Source organism: Ambystoma mexicanum, chromosome 6p (assembly GCF_040938575.1).
Source record: "Ambystoma mexicanum isolate Mex_15411 chromosome 6p, UKY_AmexF1_1, whole genome shotgun sequence".
Classification (NCBI taxonomy): Eukaryota; Metazoa; Chordata; class Amphibia; order Caudata; family Ambystomatidae; genus Ambystoma; species Ambystoma mexicanum.
This window is the reverse complement of record NC_090935.1, coordinates 40202349-40223264: the sequence shown is the minus strand read 5'-3', so window position 1 is coordinate 40223264 and position 20916 is coordinate 40202349. Positions and strand designations below refer to the sequence as shown.

Genomic DNA, 20916 nt, shown 5'->3' with positions numbered 1-20916 from the left:
GTCCCATCCGGGAGCCGGGTTAGAAATGGGAGGGTGAATTCTCTTCACTCACTTCATGAAAGCTTTAATAACTGGTATCTTCCACCATGCCACTAACTGTTGTGATGTAGTGTAGGATGAAAGCGCAGCTAAGTGCACCTTTATGGAGTTAAAAAAAACAGGCCCGAGTCAAGTAAATGAGTTGAGTACAAAACAATGTGTGTGGGAGAGCAGTTAAATCGGGTTAATGCTCCGAGTTGTACCATATGACTAACCGTTTTCATTTAATGGAATAGCAATACCTAGTGTTCGTTTTTTTTGCTTCCCTGGGAATGTCCATACATCTCTGAGGGAGTTACAGGTGCCCAAACTCTATGACCTCAGGATCCAGGCCGCTAAGTTCAATGTCTGCGGGCATGGGGGAAGCATCTCCCCTCTGTCTTGCAACAGGTTGCACGGGCAAGGCAGTTTGATTGGAGGAGATGGGGACATCGCCATCAGATGAGCAAACCAGGGTTGGCAGGACCACATGGGGGCCACCAGTATCCTTGTGACTGATTCCTGGTGCATCTTGTGCACAATCTTGTTGAGAAGGGGAGTTGGTATGGGTGGGGGGGGTGGAGGAGGGGGATGGAGAAGCTTAGACAAATTTCCCTGACCATATTATCCAGAGTCCGTTCCCCTTGCAACTCGCGCTCTGAAACACTTGTGTATGAGCGCGATAGAAATAAAATATCAAAACGGTTCTGGGGGTACCTGGAGGCATAATCTTGACATTGAGCGTTCTCCATAGTTGCAAACAAATCGATCTCTGGGCAACACCATTCTGCGAAAACGTTGGAGACAATCTGTGTAATCACCATTCGTACTCCATGGGCAACGGGAAGTCTCTGCGGAGTACTTCTGCCAGAAGATGGAGTTCCCCTGGAACATGTTGCATTTGAGAGCCCACTTCCAAATGTTCTGGGACAGTTTGGACAGCCCTGGAGAGCAAGTGCCCTCTTGTTTGTTCAGATAGTACATTGCCGGGGTGCTGTCTGAGGATCAGGATCGTCTTCCCCTGCAGTTGTTTCTGGAAAGCTTTTAGTGCTTTGAAAACTGCTAACAGTTCCAACAGGTTTATGTGGTTGGATGCTATGTCTGACGACTAAACTTTGTGCGCTGTTTTGTTTGTTGAAGCAGGTGAGCTCCCCACCCTGTAAGACGCATATGTAGTTAGAGTGGCTTCCACTGTGGGGGCGGGGCGGTGAAGGATTGCAGTCCAGCCTTTCCATGCAGTTTTCAAATTTCTCTCTAGTCCAAACCCAAAGACCTAGAATGGTCTCGAGGTGGAAAGGGGCCCTGAACACGCTCATCCGTCATAAAACGTCGATTTTTGTCTCAACGTCGAAGATAGTCCATCTTTGCCATCAGAGAACTCCTCCTGAGGGACAGACAGAGGTGTGACGTCCCTGTTCCTCTCTTTCGACTTATGGATGGGTTCCGGTACTCCCCTTAGGCCATCATTGGACCTCGGCGGATCCTTGGCCTTTTCCGTAGGTCTCGGAGTCTCCCTGGACTGCAGTTTCTGAGAAACGTTGGAAACAATCCATGCTAAGCTTTCGGCGACGTCCTCCGCAGATGGGAGGAGCGTAGCTTCAGCCTGCGATTGCGAGGGAGTCTTTTTCGGCAGAGTCGGGGCCTTCTCTTCGGCGGCAGTCTTTTTTGGAGGTGCTGTCTTCGGCAAAGACAGAAGCTTATCGTTGCCGGACGCCTTCTTTTGATGAGTCTCGACGGAACCTGGTATATTAGGGGTAGCGCCCTTTGTCTTTGATAGTCCAGTTTCTAGGCGCATATGCGGCTGCAGGGAGGGTTGCAGATCCTGACGGTCGCGGGTACCACCGGAACTTCCAGTGTACCCCTTGGCGCTGAAGTCTTCTTCGACTTAGCCGAAGAGTGACTTGGGGTTGTGCGTTTAGTGCTGTGGTCCCCATAGCAGTGCCTAAGCCATGCCTAGTGGGGCCGGGGACAAACGATGCAGAACGCAAGCTTTCCGTTGAAAGGCCAACAATCTCCGGTTCGGCGGTCTGATCGTCACCAGGAGAAAACTGCCTTGGACATACCGTAGGCCGCCCACCGTTTGATTCCACGCTCCTTTAATGTCTTAGGACAGAGGAGCTTACAAGCCGCGCATCCTTCCTTGTGATCGAGAGGCAAGCACTGGTTACACTGTCTGCTTATCTTTCCAAGGAAATTTGCTCTTACAATTAGGGCAAAACCTAAATGGAGTCTTCTCCATAGCAGAGCATGGGTAGAGTGACGAAGACCAAAAGGGAAAGAGGAAGGAAAGGGAAAGGCATTCTTACCGAAATGTCCACCCCAACCCCACTCTCCCTACTGTGTAGGTCGGCAGAAGGCCTGGCCACGTGGTCGGCAGCGCCGACTGGATCACGTGGCCATCGAAGTTCTGTAAGGTCTTCGGCGGAGATCAGGAACAGCCGCTGAAATAAGGGACGGATAGGATGATCTGAATTTTTATATAACTATTCGACCAAAGGTCGAGGGAACAATAAGCAAGGTCTTCGACGAGCTCTGCTTAAGGCGACCAGTATGCTGGGCGGAAAAAAACAATCTGAGGGAACTCGACACGTGAGGGATCTTGGGTACACTACACGTCACGTAGGGATAGTGTTACAGGCACGCCCATGTCGACGTCCCCTTTAGATTCTCGAAAGACAAGATGCAATACTCTGCGGTTACCACTGGATGTCGGGCCATATGCACAGCAGGTGATTCTAAGCAGATTAACAAGCATCAGAATGTACTCTATCACACATTCTCCATTACATGCTCTACTTAGTAGACTCCGGGCTAGTATGCAACTCCATCCTAGCGGCCCCATCCGCGTACACCACTTCTCAAAGCAAGGAATCCCGGTGAAAAATCCCAGTCATTAAGACTTGACCATTCCATTTCAAACCTACCGCCAGGGTGGGACCTAAATGTGGTAATTGCAAAGCTCATAGGACCCCCATTTGAGCCTGTGCACAAATTCAGCCTTAAACACCTAACATAAAACAGATTTTCTGGTGGTCATCACCTCCATAAGAAGAGTCAGTGAACTGCAAGCTTTGTCAGTGCAAAAATCTTTGTTATCCACAAATTGGTACCAAGAGAACACCCTATGTTTTCACCCAAGTTCACATCCAAGTTCCATGTCGAAATACCAGCTTTCTTTCAAAACCCTTCAAGCTCTGAGAAACAAAAATCCCTACACTAGATGCAAGGAGGGTGGTCCTTTAATATGTAAGCAAGACAAGACCGAAGAAAAACAGACCAACTGTTTGTCTCCATAGCATCTGGCAGGGAAGGTGATCAAGTTTCAAAACACTAATTGGTAATCAAATGCATACAGCTCTGCTACTCTGTCAAATAAAACTCCCTTTCACACCAAGATCCCACTCTGCCAGCGGTACAGAAGCTACCTTGGCATTTATTGCAAACGTCCCGCTGGACGCCCTTTGCAAAGCTGCTACATGGAGCGCTATTCATACTTGTACTCAACACTTACTGCATTGACACATTCTAAAGCAGATTCACAAGTGCGTCAAGCGGTGCTAAAACATCTATTTGCCACTGTAGCTTCTCACAACCCACCACCTTCTCCAGACACTGCTCGCTAATCTATGCATAGCATGTGATCCAAGCAGATCCACAAGCCTCAGAAAATATATAGATGATACATTATTCACCGTAATCTTATTTCTGGTGCTTCTATCTGCTTAGATTCACATGCTCTGCATAGTACGAAATCTAGTGGTAGTCACAGAGTATTACAAGATTAGTTTTCAAAACTCGAAAACTGACGTCGACAGGGCGCATTAATAAAACTATCCCTAGTGTACAGTGTACTGACCCATGGTCCATCACGCGTCAAGGTCCCTCAGATTGTTTCTGACATGAGGTTGCATTAAGTGTAGCGCGAGTACAGAAGTGATAACCCAGAAAAAACATCGATGTGCCTTTCACTTTAGTAGGGAAGGAGCATGTGAATGTAAGCAGATACAAGCACCAGAAATAAGATTACAGTAAGGTATCCCTTCTGGAGCTTGTGGATCTGCTTAGATCACATGCTCTGCATAGATTAGCGAGCAGTATCTTGAGAAGGAGATGGGAAGTGAGAAGGTACAGAGGCAAAGAGATATTTTAGAACCGCTTGTCCCACCTGTGAATCTGCTTTAGAATGTGTCAATGCAGTAATGCTGTGCGAACGTATAAATGGAACTCCATGTAGCAGCTTTGCAAATGGAGTCTAGAAGGACGTTTCCAATGAAGGCTAAGGTAGCTCCTGTACCTCTGGTAGAGTGGGCCTTGGGAGTGAAAGGTAAACCATTTTGGATAGGGAATAGCAGGGCTGTATGCACTTTATCCATTTGGAGATGGCGTTTTGATATGTGATCACCGCCTCTCCCAGGTGCTATGGTAAAGAGCTGGTCGGTTTTCGTCAGAGGTTCAGTTTTGTTCACATAGTACAAGACCGCCCTTCGTACATAGTGTATGGAAGCTCCTTTTAGTGGCGTTGGATGGATTCTGAAAGAAGGTAGGAAGTTCTATGGATTGATTTACATGGAACTTTGAAGTGAACTTGGGTGAAAACTTAGGATGTGTTCGGAGGACAACCTTGCCCTTGTAGATTATGAAGAAAGGGTCTGGTACAGACAAAGCCTGTAGCTCACCGCCTATTCTTATAGAGGTGATAGCTACCAGGAAAGCAGTTTTGCGAGTAGATGTTTTAGGCTGTCCTTGGGCATAGGCTCAAAAAGGTGGACCCCATGAGCTTAGAAAGCACAACATTAAGATCCCAACCTGAAGGAGTGTTGGGAATTGGAGGGCTTAGCCTCTTTGCCCCTTCCATGAATGCTTTAATGACAGGAATTTTCCACCAGGACACCATGTTCTGTGAAGCGGTGTAAGCTGGCAGGGGATGCCAGATGTACTTTGATGAAGTGGAATACTAGGCCGGAGTCTAGTAGATCGAGCATGTAATGTGCAATGTTAGCTGGGGATCAATGTTGGGTTTAGTGTTTGTGACCTGCACCATATCCCAAATATTTTCTGCTTATTGAAATAGCAGTGTTTGGTGTTGGGTTTTCATGCCACTTTTAGGATATCCATGCACCTTTGTGGAAGATTCAAGTGGCCAAGCTGCCAAGTTCATAGATTGAGGGTGCGGGTGGAGAGATGCTCCCTTGTGTTGTGTTTGCATGTTGTACGGGCACAGGAGCTTGATTGGGTCACACATCGTCAGTTTGAGCAGATGTGGAAACCAAGGTGTCTTGCCCAGATAGGAGCAACTAGCAATTGAGTCACATATTCCTGGTACATCTTGCGCACTATTTTGCTCAGGAGTGATGTCGGAGGGGAAAAGCCTAAGCAAATTTCCCTGACCAGTTCATCCACAGGGCGTTCTCCTTAGACCCTGGTTGGGGAAAGCGGGACGCAAAGTCTGGGCATTGCGCGTTTAGGCTTGTGGCAAACAAGTCTAATGGGCGTGACGCCCATTGTGAAAATATTCTGTCTATATCTTTGTCGAGTTACCACTCATGTTTTTCTGGTAGAGGGTATCTGCTTAGAGTGTCTGCCAGAGAATTGAGTTCCCCTGTAACATGTTGAGAGGTTAGGAACATGTTCCGCTTGAGTGCCCACTTCCATATTTTTCCTGGATAGCTTGGAAAGACTGAGTGTGTGCCTCTCTGCTGGTTTAGGTAAAACATGCTAGTTGTGCAGTCTGAGGATTTCACTGTTTGACCTACTAAATGCTGTTGTAAAGCTTGCAATGCCTTGAGAACTGCTAGGCGTTCTAGAAGGTATCTGTGGTTTTGGGTTGTAGTCTGTTCACAAACTGTGTGATGAAGTTAATGAGCTCCCCATCCTGCGAGTGAGGCGTCCGTTAGTCTTGCTTATACCGGTGGGTTGCCAAAAGGGCTTTCCATTTAGCAAGTTGTCTTTGGACCACCAGCGAAGGGCTTGTACTAGGGTTAGAGAAATTGCCACTAGACCGTTCCACTGACTGCTTGCCTGAGACCATTGTTTTCCAACCACTCCTGAATTGGGCACTGTAACGCGTATGGCACTAAGCAAATGCATGAGGCAATCATCCCAAGCAGGCCCATTGCCTTGTGTACTGTTATCTGGCGACCAGCTAGATAATGAGGTACTTGCAACAGCATGTTTTGTACCCTCTCGTTTGGGGGAATACTAACTGCTCTTGTGTTTTTATGGCGGCTCCCAATAATTGTTTTACTGGACTGTGACTGGCAGGCTTGCTGAAGTTCAATGCAATCCTGTTGTGTGTACCACAAGTTGGGTTCCTGGTTTCCAAAAACCTTACTTAGTGGCTGTGTATTCTTATAGTCATCCATAGCTTATAGGACCATTCAGAATTTTCTTTTGGCACAAACTGCTATCCATCAAGGAAATTGTCATTTTAGACAGGAAAAAAGTATCTTCTAAACATCAGTGTTACTCTCTGGAAGCATAAACATTCGGAACCAGAGCAACCAGTGTTACCCTCAAGAGGCATGAACATTTGGTTAGGTAGGAAAGTAAAGTTGAGTGGAGGCATCACTCCCAGCCCAAGGAACGGACAGGGCTATGTGGCGTCTGATTGAGAGCATGTTGGATTGAGAGATAGAAGAGGCTTGATTTTTGTGGCAGAGTGGTGAATTAATGTGTGTGGTCAGTCTTAAAGAGGAGCTGGCTTTATTAAGTCACAGATGTAAAGGATGACTTCTCATTGGATTTTCACTTCTTTTGTGAAATACCTGGACAAGAAAGACCCTCTTGTTCCACCGAGTTCCTCATATCCCAAGGCATTGTAGCGCTGGACGGCCTTAACATCTCTTCATCCTCGTCGTCATCTTCCTCTTTCGCCTCTAGCATCCCTAAAGAATAAACTATAGAAAAAAGGGGGTGAGGAGAGGAGCATTAGAATCTGTGGTTAAAATAACAAAATACTTAAAATGAGAGAAAAGCTGTCTTAAAATGTCCAGATTTTAATAAAAAACAGCAATTTGCTGAACAGGATGGTGGCCTACCCCACAACACAGACTATTCAGCACTTTGATTTAATACAGGCAAGGGAGGCAAATGCATTAGACAAATACAAAATAATGAGAATAATCAAAGAATTTAGAAGAAAAAAACATGTTAAATATCCCACTGGAGGAAAACCTCATGGAAAAATGAGCCAAGAAAGATGGGGGAAAAAAACATACATAGCAGGGATCCTGGGTTAAAGTCTATTTGACCAAAGTTTGTTTAGGTCGTTTTTTGGTAAAAAAAATTCGGAGGAAAACCCACCTCCCCCTGCTATTCCCTTACCCCACCCTGTATTCTTATTAAATTTGACCGAATAGGGAACCAAAAAAATAAATAAATTAAAAAAAAAAAAATAAATAAATTGAAATGTTCAAAAATAAAAGGTCACATGTTCTTCGAAAAAGTAGGCCAATACTGGGAACCCCTGCATTTGAAACTGACTGTTGAAATGAACCTGTCTAAGAAGCTGGACAGATTGTTAGAGAATTTTAATTTCTGTGCCAATTCCCTTCCACCTTACAGACCCCCCCCCCCATCTGTATCTGTTTTGCTGGACTTTTAACTCCCAAGTGAGTGGGACCTTTTTCTCACTCCTTCCTGTGTTTCCCCTCCCCCCCCCCCCCCCGATTAGAATTTTATGTTTTCACAGTTTTTGGAGTCTGACAAACTCCATAGGCATCTGCTTTTTGTATAGTGACACTACCCTCAGTGCAGTGTCACCGAGTAATCTCCTGGATTGCTTTTAAGGTTTAAATACCTTTTCTTTGGTAAACTACTGTTCCCAAGAATAGTAAAAGGGTAATTGATCTTACCTTTTTACTTTGTAGGTCCAGCACACAATCTTATGTGGAGTGATGGGGGGTTGCCTAGTTGTCACGGTGCTTGCCCACAGACATCAGGAGCAGACAAGCCTGCCCAAGGTACTGGAACCCATGGGGACCTCTAAGGCCCTAAAGGATTGCCTAAGGGCTTCCTGGACTCAGTCATGGCGCCGTTCGCGCCAGGCTCATACTGCCTTCTCATGTAAGGCAGGTTACTGAGTAACAGAACCACGTGCAGACCAGTCTGAGGCTGGTTGAAAGGACTACTTTACCTGGGAACTACTTCTGGGAAGTTATTTAAACCATGCCCGCAGAACAGAACACGCTTCGTGTTATTCTGCACTCCTGCAGCGTAATGCTCACTGTGTCTGCAAGCTCCAGACCGGTCTTCAGCCAAGCCCATCCTGGTCATCGTGATCCGTGCCTGCAAAGGAAGGAGAGAGTAAAGAATAGAACAAGACCCTTACCTGATTCTCCTCCTCGATCGTCCGGGAGTCTCTGCATCAGCAAAAAAGGAACACCAGGTGAGCTTCACCTCTCTAAAGACATTCAATCTCACGCAGCATAAATACTCACCTGAAGCTGCATTCGATTGCGGTTTCACGAGTCACATCACACGATCTTCGCTACGGAGGCACTGCACCTGCAGAATAGAAAAGGGACAGCAGATTAGTTGCACAGAAGAACAATATCGCATGTTTCAACATCATTGTGGAAGTATAGAAACTTACCTTGGTATTCCACTCACCATTTGAGTGGAGTCGCTTTTCATCTGGTACATCCCAAAGGGAAGCTGCAAAGAAAAAGCTAGGAGTGAACTGTGGGCAACTTGAACTCTTGAACTCTAAAGCAATCCATGCTGTCTAGTATTGGCATAAAGACTTACCTCAGAGTCATCGTTGTCTGGAACTCCGCCATAAATCTACAGGATCAGTGAAGTTAACTGGATCCCTGAATCTCGGCGCACCCCTGCATACAGTCGCAGGATGGAGAGCCCGCCCTTCAGAACATTAAGGTGAGACATAGTAGAAGGGAGCAAAAGGAGGTCACGGGAGGTGGAAGGCGGTCCTCCTCCTTACAGCTAGTTAACATATTTCAACATTTTAGGCAAATCTTCCTCCGTGCCAGAAAGACAAAACCAAGTGGTCATTCATCACTTCACTACGAGTCACGCTGTTGGAGACCGCTGCAGTCCAGCTTCGTTCGGCGCCCCTGTGGAGACCAGATGAGTAACACTAGTAGCCCCTTATACTACTTTCTCATGTAACATTTTTTGTTACACTTACTACCCTAATCTTTTGTTGAAGTGCTTTACTTGATTTTTACCCCAGGCTGAACCCTCAGCTGCAGTGCAGTACAGCACTCATGGGTGACCATTTTGTCAAAATGATCCCTTTCTTTTTTTGCCATTTTCTGTTTGTACCGTCTTTCTTGGCTGTTACTGCGTAAGTTGACAGGTTTCAGCCCTTTGTGAGTCTTGCCTTTGGTGGGCTTCAGCCCTGAAGCCCGCCCTTGGATCCAGTGCGAAGGACAGGAAGTGAGGGAGGGTCCCGAAACTCCCCTCTCCTTTGTCTCTGAGAGTGCCTGAATGAAACCAGCCCTGATTGGCCAGGCCAGATAGACACCCTGCTGGGCGATTGACAGCCTAGGGCTGCGAATGAATGAGAACAAGCTTAAAAAGGTGAGGTTTTTAGGACTACAGGCAGAGTCGACGACTGGAAGTAACATCCGAAGAAGAAACTGGGAAAAGCAGCCTGCTGCAACCTTCTGGACCTCAAAGGCCCAGTGAAGCCCTGCTGCTGTGCTGACCTTTTTCAAAATCAACAGAGAAGCTCTGGACAGAATGACTTCTCCCCATGGGCTGGTGGGACCAACTAGCCCAGAGACGAACTCCACTTGGTGCAACCCCTGATTTGCTGCGTCTCTCCAGTGCTGCAGAGCCCAATGCCAGAGGTCAAGGGTCCATTATAGAGTGCAACATCTTCTGCGGAACGAATCTGGCCAAAAGCTCCAGAAGCCTCCCAAGGACACCACATAAGCAGAAATCCCAATCCAGAGTCCTGTCACCAGAGCCCAGGACCGAGGGAGCAAGGAAAGTCCAACCGGGGATATTCGTTCTGCATCAGTGCTGTTTGAAAGGTGCTGAAACCACGAAGACCCACTGAATATAAGAAAACCTGTAGCTGACAAAGTCCTCTCCCGAGTACTGCTGCAGGAGCCCGCCAAACATCCTCCCTCTTGTCCCACGACTAAGGCCCACGAACAAGGGTCTACGTGGCTGCGGCAAGGGAGAATCCAGCTGGAATCCCTTCAAAAAGAGAGGTACTGTGGGGGCTTGGGGTACTTACCTTATTGCCATAAGTCGTGCTTTCTCACTTGAGAAGTGAGCTGGCTTAACTTTTGGAGTTAATCTCCATTCCCCGTGTACAGGCGTGTGGGGTAAAATATAGCCCCTGAATGTCAGAAATAAAGAGGCCAGGCCAGTATTTTAGAGTGAAGCTGGCTGGTGCCATCCATTGGAAAATGCAGGCCAGTCCAAAAACACTTTCCGACTTAAGTCCTAGTTCAAATTCTACTGCAATGGACAAGTGGGCAAGTGGCGAAAGACACATACTTTACAAATAACCGAACAGTGAACAGTATTACACAAGGACAGATTTAAAAACTGCAGCAATGCACATGGGATGAAAAGAAATGGGTGTGCATTTGGAAGCTTAAAAAATAAATAAATAAATAGAGACGAGGAACAAGGCCTTTGCAATCCAGAAATACAGTGAAGAACAGATTACATTAATCAGGAGGAAAGAGACCTAATTTCACCATATAAAATGACAGCATGGACAAAGAACGGCCCATTTTGTTTGGTGTAGTTTTGAATACTGCTTCCTTATGAAACTATGGCCTATTTTGTATGCAGGAGATTGTATCATAGACCTGTTCTAATATTGTATATAAAAAAAAAAAAGATTGTATGTCTGGACAACAGGCCCTGGTGCAGAATGGAAAGTTGCATGCATACAGTGGTTAAATGTAATATGCTAGCCTTTCAGAATGGTAAACTGTCCCTTGTTTTCCTCTAAACTGAGATCCCCCATTGAACTGTGAAATGGATAAGTGTGAACGGTGAAATGGATAAGTGTGTCTGGATTCTGCACTTGCAGCCCTTTGGTTTGATAAATGCTAGGGATACAGGACGGGTTTGAAAGATGGAGAAAGATCCAATTTGTGGTGAATTGCTGATCACACAACCAACAGAAACAACCTTTAAAAGGTCAGGTTCCCCATAAAAAAAAGCATTTGACCCTTTGAAATCTGAACTCCAAGCTTTTTGGAGCTGGGCCCACCAAGAAGAATGTCTGTCAATTAGTTGCTGATAACATGTCCTGCAGAACTGACCTTAAGGTCAAGCTTCCCATAAACTGTACATTAAGCACCGAGCAAGGCTTTGAAGGCAAGCAGAAAAACATGTTAAGATAAACACAGATAAAGGTAACCCTGATAGCTGGTCACATGTCTTAAGAGAAATGAAACTCAACGACAAGTTAGGCCCTGCCATTGATTAAACATTGAAAACAGGTTTTCCTAAAGGAGTATCATGTGTCATAGCAAGCACACGCCGGGTTCAAATTAAAGGGGACCCTGCAAAAATGTTTGTGATGTACAGAATTGAAGTTATGTGGAAAGTTATTACATTATGAGATTTTTCAGAACAAAAGATCTAGAAACTTTTGAAATGATGCGTTAGGCAAGATTTGGTGCAGTACCCAACAACCTTGACGTCCTGGCAATAGGGACCCAACCTTTGGTATAAGTCTGTAGAATACAGGTTGGTAGTGTGGCTGAGCAGCCAGGCTTCTCTCAAGGGGGGTCAATGTGAGCAGTAGGGTTTTATACAGAGGTTCACAGTGACAAGTATCCAATTAAACTCTTATACTCAAGGTTTCTTGATTAAACAATTATTAATTTAACAGTCAGTTTGAATAAGCCGTCTTCAGAAGGGGCAATATAACACACATACACTCGAAAATACACACTCTTAGTTTCTCTAAATCAGCAAGTACCCATTTGGGATGGCACACAGACTTCCTACACCCTCAAGTGACTTAAATAGCTAGGACACCGTGGACATTAATATATCACTGGTACATTTAGAGCGACACTGAGATGAGTGTCAAAGAAAAGGGTTACCAGAATAAAACAAGAGATCACACAAATATTCTGAAGCGGTCAAGTTCTTTTGAACCCCCCAATGCATAGTAATTTAGCCCCTTCCTGGAAGGAAAGGTAAGTAAGGCACAATGTCAGAGGTAAGAAGAGTCATTCAGGGAGCCAGGCCAGACAATGTCAATTGGGCAAAAGTCTAGGTGAGCCGAAGCACTTCTTGCAGGTACGTAAAAGTCTTGCACAATGTTTTAGAAGTCTTTGTAGAAAAAGTAGAATCAATGTAGAGCCACAAGCTTTTAGGCATGCGAGGGGTAGAAGATGCAAGCAACTCTACAGAAGCAACCAAGACAAAACTGAGAAGAAGTAAGGCTACACAACAAGAGTTAAGTCCCCTTAGTTTACAGTACCTTTGGATAGAAGAAATGGTTCCAGCTGGCTTCTGTTCCTGTGCAACTCTGCAGATCCTGTTGTTCCTGGGCCCCAGTCGAGGGGACAAGAGGGAGGACTTCTGGGGACTCAGCACTGCAATGGGACGGTCAGCAGCAGCAAAGGGCAAACTTCAATTCAGCGGCACTTCGTGGTTTCAGCTCCTCGCATCTTAGCAAATAGAACCACTGCGGTTCTCAGCTACCACTTCAGACTTTCCTCGCATCTGGAGTCCAGCACTTGTTGAGGTGGCTCAGGCAATCCTGCTTCCTCGGAGTCCGGAGGATCTTCCTGGAACTTGGGTCCGACTTAAGTGATAATATTTGGTGTTTCTCTCCCTGCCACTTCGGTTCCAGCAGCAGTACAGCCAGCTTCGAGAGGATGTCCAAACAAGTTCACTATGGAGTTGATTGGTCCCACCAACTCAAGGGGAGAAGCAGTCCATGCAGGGTTTCTCTAGTCGAGGTGAGTTCGGAGCTTCAGCACAGCAGCAGGGCTTCACCAGGCAAACCTACGTCCAGGAGTTGCAGCAGGCGTCTCTTCAAAGTTCTTCTTTGGATTCCTTCGTCCAGTGGTCGGCTGTCTTCCAAGCCAAAAAGCCTTGCCTTTTATGCATGTTTCTCCAATTCAGTCCAGTCTACCTGACAATCACAATGCAGGGTGACTGTCCTTGTCGGACAGCCAGCCGGCCAATCACCTTGGTGCATTTCTGTAACCAAGGGGATTAAGCACGGAGTTTTGGGCACCTCCCTCTCTTTCTGCCCCTGCCAGAACTCTGGAGCCAGAGGCAGGCTTTACTTGTGACGTTCCAAGAGCAAATGTAAATGCCCTAGAAGGAGGAGAAATATACTTTGTAGATGGGTCAGCATTTATTGATTGTGAAACAGGAGAAAAACATGTAAGGGGATTCAAGAGAGAAGATGGCTCCCCTCTACAACATGCAGCGTTATTGAATGACCTCATTGACGCCTTTGCAGAACCATCAGTAGTGGCCTTAGTAAAATGGCAGGCACAACAGGCAATCTCACTCGGGAACGCAGCAGCCGACGCCGCCCCAAAAGAAGCACCGTACTTCAATATCCCGCCAACAATAGAATGCCTAGTAAAAGCACCTGCACAAGACAACAGAGAGGAAGGATACAACTCTACACCCGTGCTGCAGATAATAGAATTGCAAAGGCACGCACCCTCCAAAGAACAAGAGCTATGTGGGAAAAGAGGGTGAAAACAATCCCCCACAGATTTCATATGGCGGCAAGAGATGACAGGAAAAGTTGTAATGCCCATAGAATTGTTACAAATAGCGTTTCAACAATTGCATTTTTCAACACACGTTACAAAGCAGCATATTGCAGCAGACATCCAGGAGGAGTGGTTTGTCCCCAATCTACAGGAACACTTGACAAAGTTGACCATAGAGTCCACAACATGTCAGACATACAGTTCAGGCATGACACTAAGAACACTGCGAGGAACGCTGCCACGCCCATCAGGACCATTCCGAGAATTACACAGACTATGCCGATATGGGAGAAAGATGTAACGGGGCAAGTTACCTCATAGTGATAGTGTGTTTCTTCTCACGATGGGTAGAAGCAGGGCCATATGCACACCCAGATGCTAAATGCGCGGCCAAGTTTTTGGGAAGGGAGGCATTTTCCAGGTGGGGAATATGTGACGTGATCAGCTCTGATAACGGTACGCACTTTGTAAACGACCTCTTTAAAGAATTGACCACTTTGTTGGGAGTGAAACAAACTTTGTTTGATTTATCACCCGCAAGCAAACGGAATTGTAGAAAAGTTCAACGGCCTGCTCAAGCGTAAACTATCCAAATTGTGTCACACACTTAAGAAAAGCTGGGTGTATTGCTTGCCCCTAGCACTGTTCCAACTCGGGACACAGCCAAGTAATGACCACCATTTGAGCCCGCACGAAATCGTGACAGGAAGGCGTTTTCATACGCCACTATTCACAGTAAGAAGAGCATCAGACGCTCAGCGCCACCACAGTGCTAGGGGATGAATTCAAATAATATCTCACCCAACTTACACGGGCTGTGCAGAGCATAGCAAGACAAATCGCACCTGTATTCACTCGAGATAACGAAACTGACAACACCACCCGCACAAGACAGCCCCAAAAGACAGTTGATGCCTGGTCAAAATGTATATTTTCGCAGCTTTGTGCAGAGGTGGAACGATTACATGGCCCGTATGAAGTAATTTATTAAACCCCCTCAGCAGTGAAAGTTTGAGGTTTAAAATACGGGTGCATCTGTCAGATTTAAGAAAGGCACATGAAAGCACAGCACCCCAGAGTGAACAGAAGAGTGAGGGCGTTGCAACCCCTTCGAGATGAAACACAAAAGTTTAAGAGACAAACTCAGAAATATTAGCAAGAAAAAGAGTATGAACAATGAAGAGTGTTTATAAATAAATGTAAATATATATTCATATTCTCTCTCTCCCCACTTCTCACCTTCCCTGTGTCCCTCACTCTCGTATTATGTTTTATTTCTGCACTTTCTATAGTTTGCCCCCGCTCTCTTCTATTAGGATGTCTGACATTTGCCATCTTTGGTTTAAAATGTCACTTATTAAATATGTAAGTGAAAATAATGATATGCAATTGTAAATGAAGAAAAAATAGATTGATTATCTGTGTACGTAACCCACTTATATCGCCCCTTCAAGTGGAAATATGACTGAAAGGAGGGCCTCACTAACAACGCCACAGATGTAGATAGTGATAGAGTAGAAGTTAGCAGTAAGAGGTTGTGGTCTTTATTTTGTGGCTATCATTTTTTCAGTAATGTTGTTCTGCCTTGGCATGTATTGGAGCGTGTCCTTTATATTGGGGGATATTAAGGAGGGGGGGCAGTGGGATACACCTGATAGGACCCTACCCTGTAATTTAAGCTTCGCATTTTCTGTACTGCTGCGCCCGGCGACCTTCGTGTCTGGTGCGCATTGTAAGTCAATAAAACAAACAAGAAGGGTCTAATCTCATTTGGGATGGCTTTAAACTTATTTGGGGCCACAATTCTTCCGTAGATGCTAATTTAACCACTCTGCACAAAATCCAAATTGTGAAAACCCCCATGTTTACATATGCTTCTATGGGTTATGATGTTGATAACGTGTCAAATGAAAAGGATGAGGATTATCCTATGTTCGCAATCGCCATATGTAAATATGCACACAACTGAAGAACCTACCTCTGATGGCGATACATTGCACTTTAAACCCTATGTCCCATTTACTCCAACGTACCCCATGTCACAATCATTACAAAGTGGAAACGAACAAAAAGATTAAATATGAACAAACATTTTTCCCATAAGACATCTAAAAGTGAAGTTACATAATGGTAAAGGGGGTGGTAGAAGACAAAAATGGGGGCCGGAGGGAAAAATTGTGATGCATACCATGGTTTCGGATTAGATGAAAATTAAGACCCCCGCCCGCCACCCAGATCAGTCGAAAAAAATGGTATTCAGATATGAGTGGCACAGCTAAGCAAGCAACAAATGAGAGTTATTACGCGTGCTCTCTCATACCCCATGCCTCCGGCAAACCTAAAGTACTTATACCTCAGGAGATACCCTGGTGGGATGCCCAGTGTCTAATCCATTTAACCTTACGTAAAATACGAAGTACCTTCTAGGCACACGGTAACAGTAAAAATAGTGCAGAACAAAAAAACGTGCAGCAGCAAACCTCAAGGAGTGATCTGTTTGAAGAACAAGTTACTTTCTTACCTGGTAATGTTCTTTCGATGGGATGGTCCGAGGACGTATTCCATATCTATGACAGGTAGTGTCCACAGCTGTGCTGCTTCGGAAAATCTTTGGCGTCTGCGTCGATGACGTCGATGCGCCGTCCCCAAGGACCTCCTCCGATGGCCGACGTCACCCGATGTGATAAGTAGGACGCACGACGCCCATAGCCTCAGTTATAGTTTTTTCCCAGAACGTGTGCCACCAGTTTTCTGCCCGTCAGACACACAAGGCCTTGCGGAAAGCAAGCTGCAATCGCAAAAGAAATTCTGCAGCGGGGAAGGCAGGGAGGGAGCGATATGGAATAAGTCGTCGGACCATCCCATCGAAATATCGTTACCAGGTAAGAAAGTAACTTGTTCTTCGAGGGGATTGGGTCCTCCGACGTATTCCATATCTATGACAAAAGCAGTACCAAGCAAGGAGGTGGGAAAGAATTTAGAATACAAATTTAGCATGCCCAATCAAATTGCAGAATAGGGAACTGCCTTGCCAAAGGCCAGATCTTGCCCTCTGATGGAAGCGAGGGAATAGTGACGTACAAAGGTATGTACTGAAGCCCAGGTGGCTGCATCAATGATGTGACGAATAGGAACTCCCCTATGCAGAGCAGTAGACGCAGCCACTCCTCTGGTAGAATGGGCCCGCAAGCCAGACGGAGGGTCCTTACCCGCCAAGCGGTAACACTCGGAGATAGCTAAAATAATCCGACGAGACAAATTTCGTCACAGCTTCTCCCAAACGCTTACCAGCGTAACCAATGAAAAGTTGATCGTCCACTCTGACCCGGGACATGCGCGAGATATAAAAGCTCAACGCTCTCCTAGGATCAAGCCTATGGAGCCTCTCCTCTTCCTTACCAGGATGTGGAGGAGGATACAACGCCGGAAGAAAAACCTTCTGGCTCAAATGAAATTCCGAAACCACCTTCGGAAGAAAAGAAGGACGAACTCTAAGGACAACCATGTCCTTGTGAAACACAGTGAAGGGTGGCTTAACTGAAAGTGCCTGTAACTCACTCACTCTGCGAGCCGAAGTAACCGCAACCAAAAAACACAGTTTTCAGAGTCAACAGCCTCAAAGGGCAAGAATGTAAAGGCTCAAACGGAGCACCCATAAGAAACTTAACAAGGTTCAAATCCCAACCTGGCACCAAAAAAGGTGACGGAGGGAACACATTAGTGAGCCCTTTCAAAAACTGCGAAATTAAAGGAATCTTAAAATAGGAACACTCTTCAGACGAGCGCTTAAATATGGACAGCGCCGCCAGGTAACCTTTAATGGTACCCACTTGCAAGCCCCTGTGGGCCAAAGAAAGCAAAAAAGACAAACCATGGGAATGTCGCATTCAAAAGGATCCAGATTCTGAATTCTGCACCAGTCGCAGAACTTTCTCCAACGGCAACGGTACAGAGACTTTGTTGCCGGCCGCCTGGCCGAGAGCAACACCTCCATCACGTCTTCAGGGAGGTCCCAATCCTTATACCTCAACCTTTCAGAAGCCAAGCGTGAATAAGGGATCTGACCTCTGGATGCAGAACCTGATCCCCTTCCCGTGAGAGCAGATCGCCTCGGTAGGGAAGACGACGTGGAGGGCAGATTGACAAGTCTAGAAGGTCCGGGTACCACGTCCTCCGGGCCCACGCCGGAGCAATGAGGATCATCTGGGAACCGAACTTCGTAACCTCCGCAACACTTGCGGACGGGGACTGGGGGAAACGCGTACAGCAGTGGGAATGACCACTCCACCACGAACGCGTCTCCTAAGGCTCCTTTCGGAGGAAACTCCCGCGAGCAAAACCTTTGGCACTTCCGGTTGACACTGGAGGCGAAGAGATCCACTTGAGGGGTCCCCCAAAGGGCGAAGATCTCCAGGAAAATCTCCTAAACCAGCTCCCACTCGTGAGAGATCGTGCTCTGCCTGCTCAGAGCGTCCGCCGTCTCATTGTCGTCTCCGGCCAGATGAACTGCCGAGATCGAAACTTCCTGCTGGATGGCCCAGAACTCGAGCTGCATCGCCTCCCTGCACAGCGGAAGTGACCCTGCCACCCCCTTTTTGTTGAGGTAGTGCATGGCCACCGTGTTGTCCGTCAGAATCAGGACACTCTTCCCGCACACAGTCGGCATAAAAGCCTTCAGGGCTAGCCTGACGGCCCTCAGCTCCAACAGATTGATATGGAGTCTGGACTCCGACAGAGACCAACGACTGCTGACTTTCAGCTCGTTGGCATGAGCTCCCCATCCCGTGAGGGATGCGTCCGTCACGATCGTCACCTCTGGCCAGGGCAGCCAAAATGGGGCCCCCTTCATCAGATTGCCCTCGACAGCCCACCACAGAAGGTCCCGGGCTACCGAGGGCGGCACCTGCAACAGCCTGCCGGAGGACTGAGACCACTGGAGCTTGAGTGCCCACTGCAAAGATCTCATCCGCAGACGAGCCTCTGGCACCAGAAGAATGCAGGATGTCATGATGCCGAGCAGTCTCAAGAACTCGGACGCTGGGAGATTCTGGGCAAACTGAAACTGGTGCACCATCTGCTGAATGTGAAGAGCCCTCATGTGAGGAGGAAAACACTGCCCCAGGGACGTGTCGAGCACTGCTCCGATGTACTGGAGCCGCTGCGTTGGTGTCCAATGGGACTTCTTTAAATTGAGGGAGAAGCCCAGCCTGTGAAGGGAGTGACAGGTGACGGACAGATGATCCAGGACTTGCTCGGGAGAGCTCCCCCTGATCAACCAATCGTCCAGGTAGGGGTAGACGTGAATCCCCCCTTTCCTGAGATGCGCTGCTACCACCACCATGAGCTTGGTGAAAACCCTCGGGCGGAGGTCAATCCGAACGGCAGGACCCGAAACTGAAAGTGCGAGTCGCCAACCGCGAACCTCAGGTACTCCTTGTGCTTGGGATGGATCGGCACATGGAAGTAAGCATCCTTGAGGTCGAGAGACACCAACCAGTCCTGAAGTTGAAGGGCCTGGAGGACTTGAGAAAGTCACCATCTTGAACTTGTCATTCCTGAGGAGTTTGTTCAAACCGCGCAAGTCCATGATGGGTCTCAATCCCCAGTCTTTCTATGAAATAAAAAAATAAGGGGAACACCATCCCTTGTTCCTCTCCGCTACAAGCACCAGTTCTATGGCGCCTTTCTCCAGCAGGGCTTGAATTTCCTGCGCAAGGAGCGGATCCGGACTCTTCAAAGAGAGGTTCCCTGGTGGATTGTCGTGAGGCCTCTGCCGAAAAGGAAGACAGTAGCCGTGGGTTATGATCTCCAGAACCCACACATCCGAAGTAATGGCTTGTCACTCTACAAGATGCTGCGCCAGCCTTCCCCCAACCGGCAAACCATGGGACCTGGCCTCATGACTGAGTGGTAGCGGGTGCGGCGTTGCCTGAGGGCAAAGAGGCAACTGCCCGAGCGGCCTTGGCTCCGCGAGTACCTCTGTTTCCACCTCTTGCACTCTTACGATGTCCTCTGACTGCTAGCTCCTCTCGCTTTACTGAAGGACGAGTAATAGAGAAAGGAACCTCCCCTCCATTGCTGTCCCCTAGGACGAAAAGGCGGAGGTTGGCGAACTGCAGCACCCAACGATTTCACTGCAGCTTTGGAGGTCTGCAACCTCTCAAGGCTCTCGTCAGCCTTGCTGCCAAAAAGGTGTTCACCGTCAAAAAGGCATATTGAGGAGACGGGACTGCACATCAGGAGTGAACCCAGACTTCCGCAACCACGCAAACCTGCGCATTACGGTGCTCGCCGCCATGGACCGGCTGACACAATCCACCAAGTCCAAACCCGACTGAACGGCCCCACACATAGCATCCTTGCCATCCTGAACCATAGCAAGGAAACCATCCCGTTCGTCCTCTTCGGGAATATGATCAGCCGCTAATGCAACACAGTTCCACAGAGTGTGTGAAATGAGACGAGGCACATATGGAGTTGGCCGCCTGAAGCGCCATACCCCCTGAAGAAAACACTTTCTTCGCCCAACCATCAAAACGTTTGTCGTCCCTATCCGGAGGGATGGTAGGATACGACGCCTGCTTTGCCGGGGCCGTAGCCGCCTGCACCACCAAACTCTCCGGGGTGGGGTGCCTAGACAAGTAGCAGGGGTCGCTGCTGGCTGGATGGTATTTTCGCGACAAAACTTGCCCACTGCCGGGAGACTCTCCGGAGCAGTCCAAGCCGCCGCCACCCTTCTCTGCAGAGCCATATGAAAAGGCAAAACCGGGTCAGTGGGTGGACCGAGATCAAGGATGTCCGTGAGATCATCCTGAACGAACTCCCCTGGGGGAGCTGACCAACCCAAGTACTCGGTAACCCGAGACATAAGGTGCCGATATGACGAATCGGCATAAGTGCCAGGCTCCGCCCGACAAAACTCCACCTCCGGAGAGGTGTCCAGTCCACTGGCATCATGCAGTCACTGCCTCCTGTCATCAAACTGACTATGGCCCGAGATAAGGTCATCTGGAACCGTAACCGGAACCAGGCCGCCATCAGAGCCTTCATCACCCTCTGAAATGTACTTCAGGCGGGGAGAGGAAGACCTCTGCAGACCAAAGCAGTGCCGGACCTTAGCCATAGCCTTTGTAGGGGCAAACCCCGTGCCATGGGGCCCCTCCGACGCCATCGCCTCGAAAGGCGTCGAGGGTGCCTAACGAGT

General features: G+C 47.5%; 1 protein-coding gene across 5 annotated transcripts in view; it reads right to left on the bottom strand.

Moving 5' to 3' along the window:
- The window catches only part of LOC138511179 (uncharacterized), a 243173-nt gene that overhangs the window by 120983 nt on the left and 101274 nt on the right, over positions 1–20916 (bottom strand). For 4 of the 5 annotated variants that reach the window (XM_069626686.1, XM_069626688.1, XM_069626689.1 and 1 more), the window contains one exon: positions 6783–6914. The exons of the other annotated variant lie outside the window; for it this stretch is intronic. In XM_069626686.1, the coding sequence (XP_069482787.1) occupies positions 6783–6914 (132 nt within the window). The remainder of the gene's footprint in view (positions 1–6782; positions 6915–20916) is intronic. 5 annotated transcript variants of the gene reach the window in all.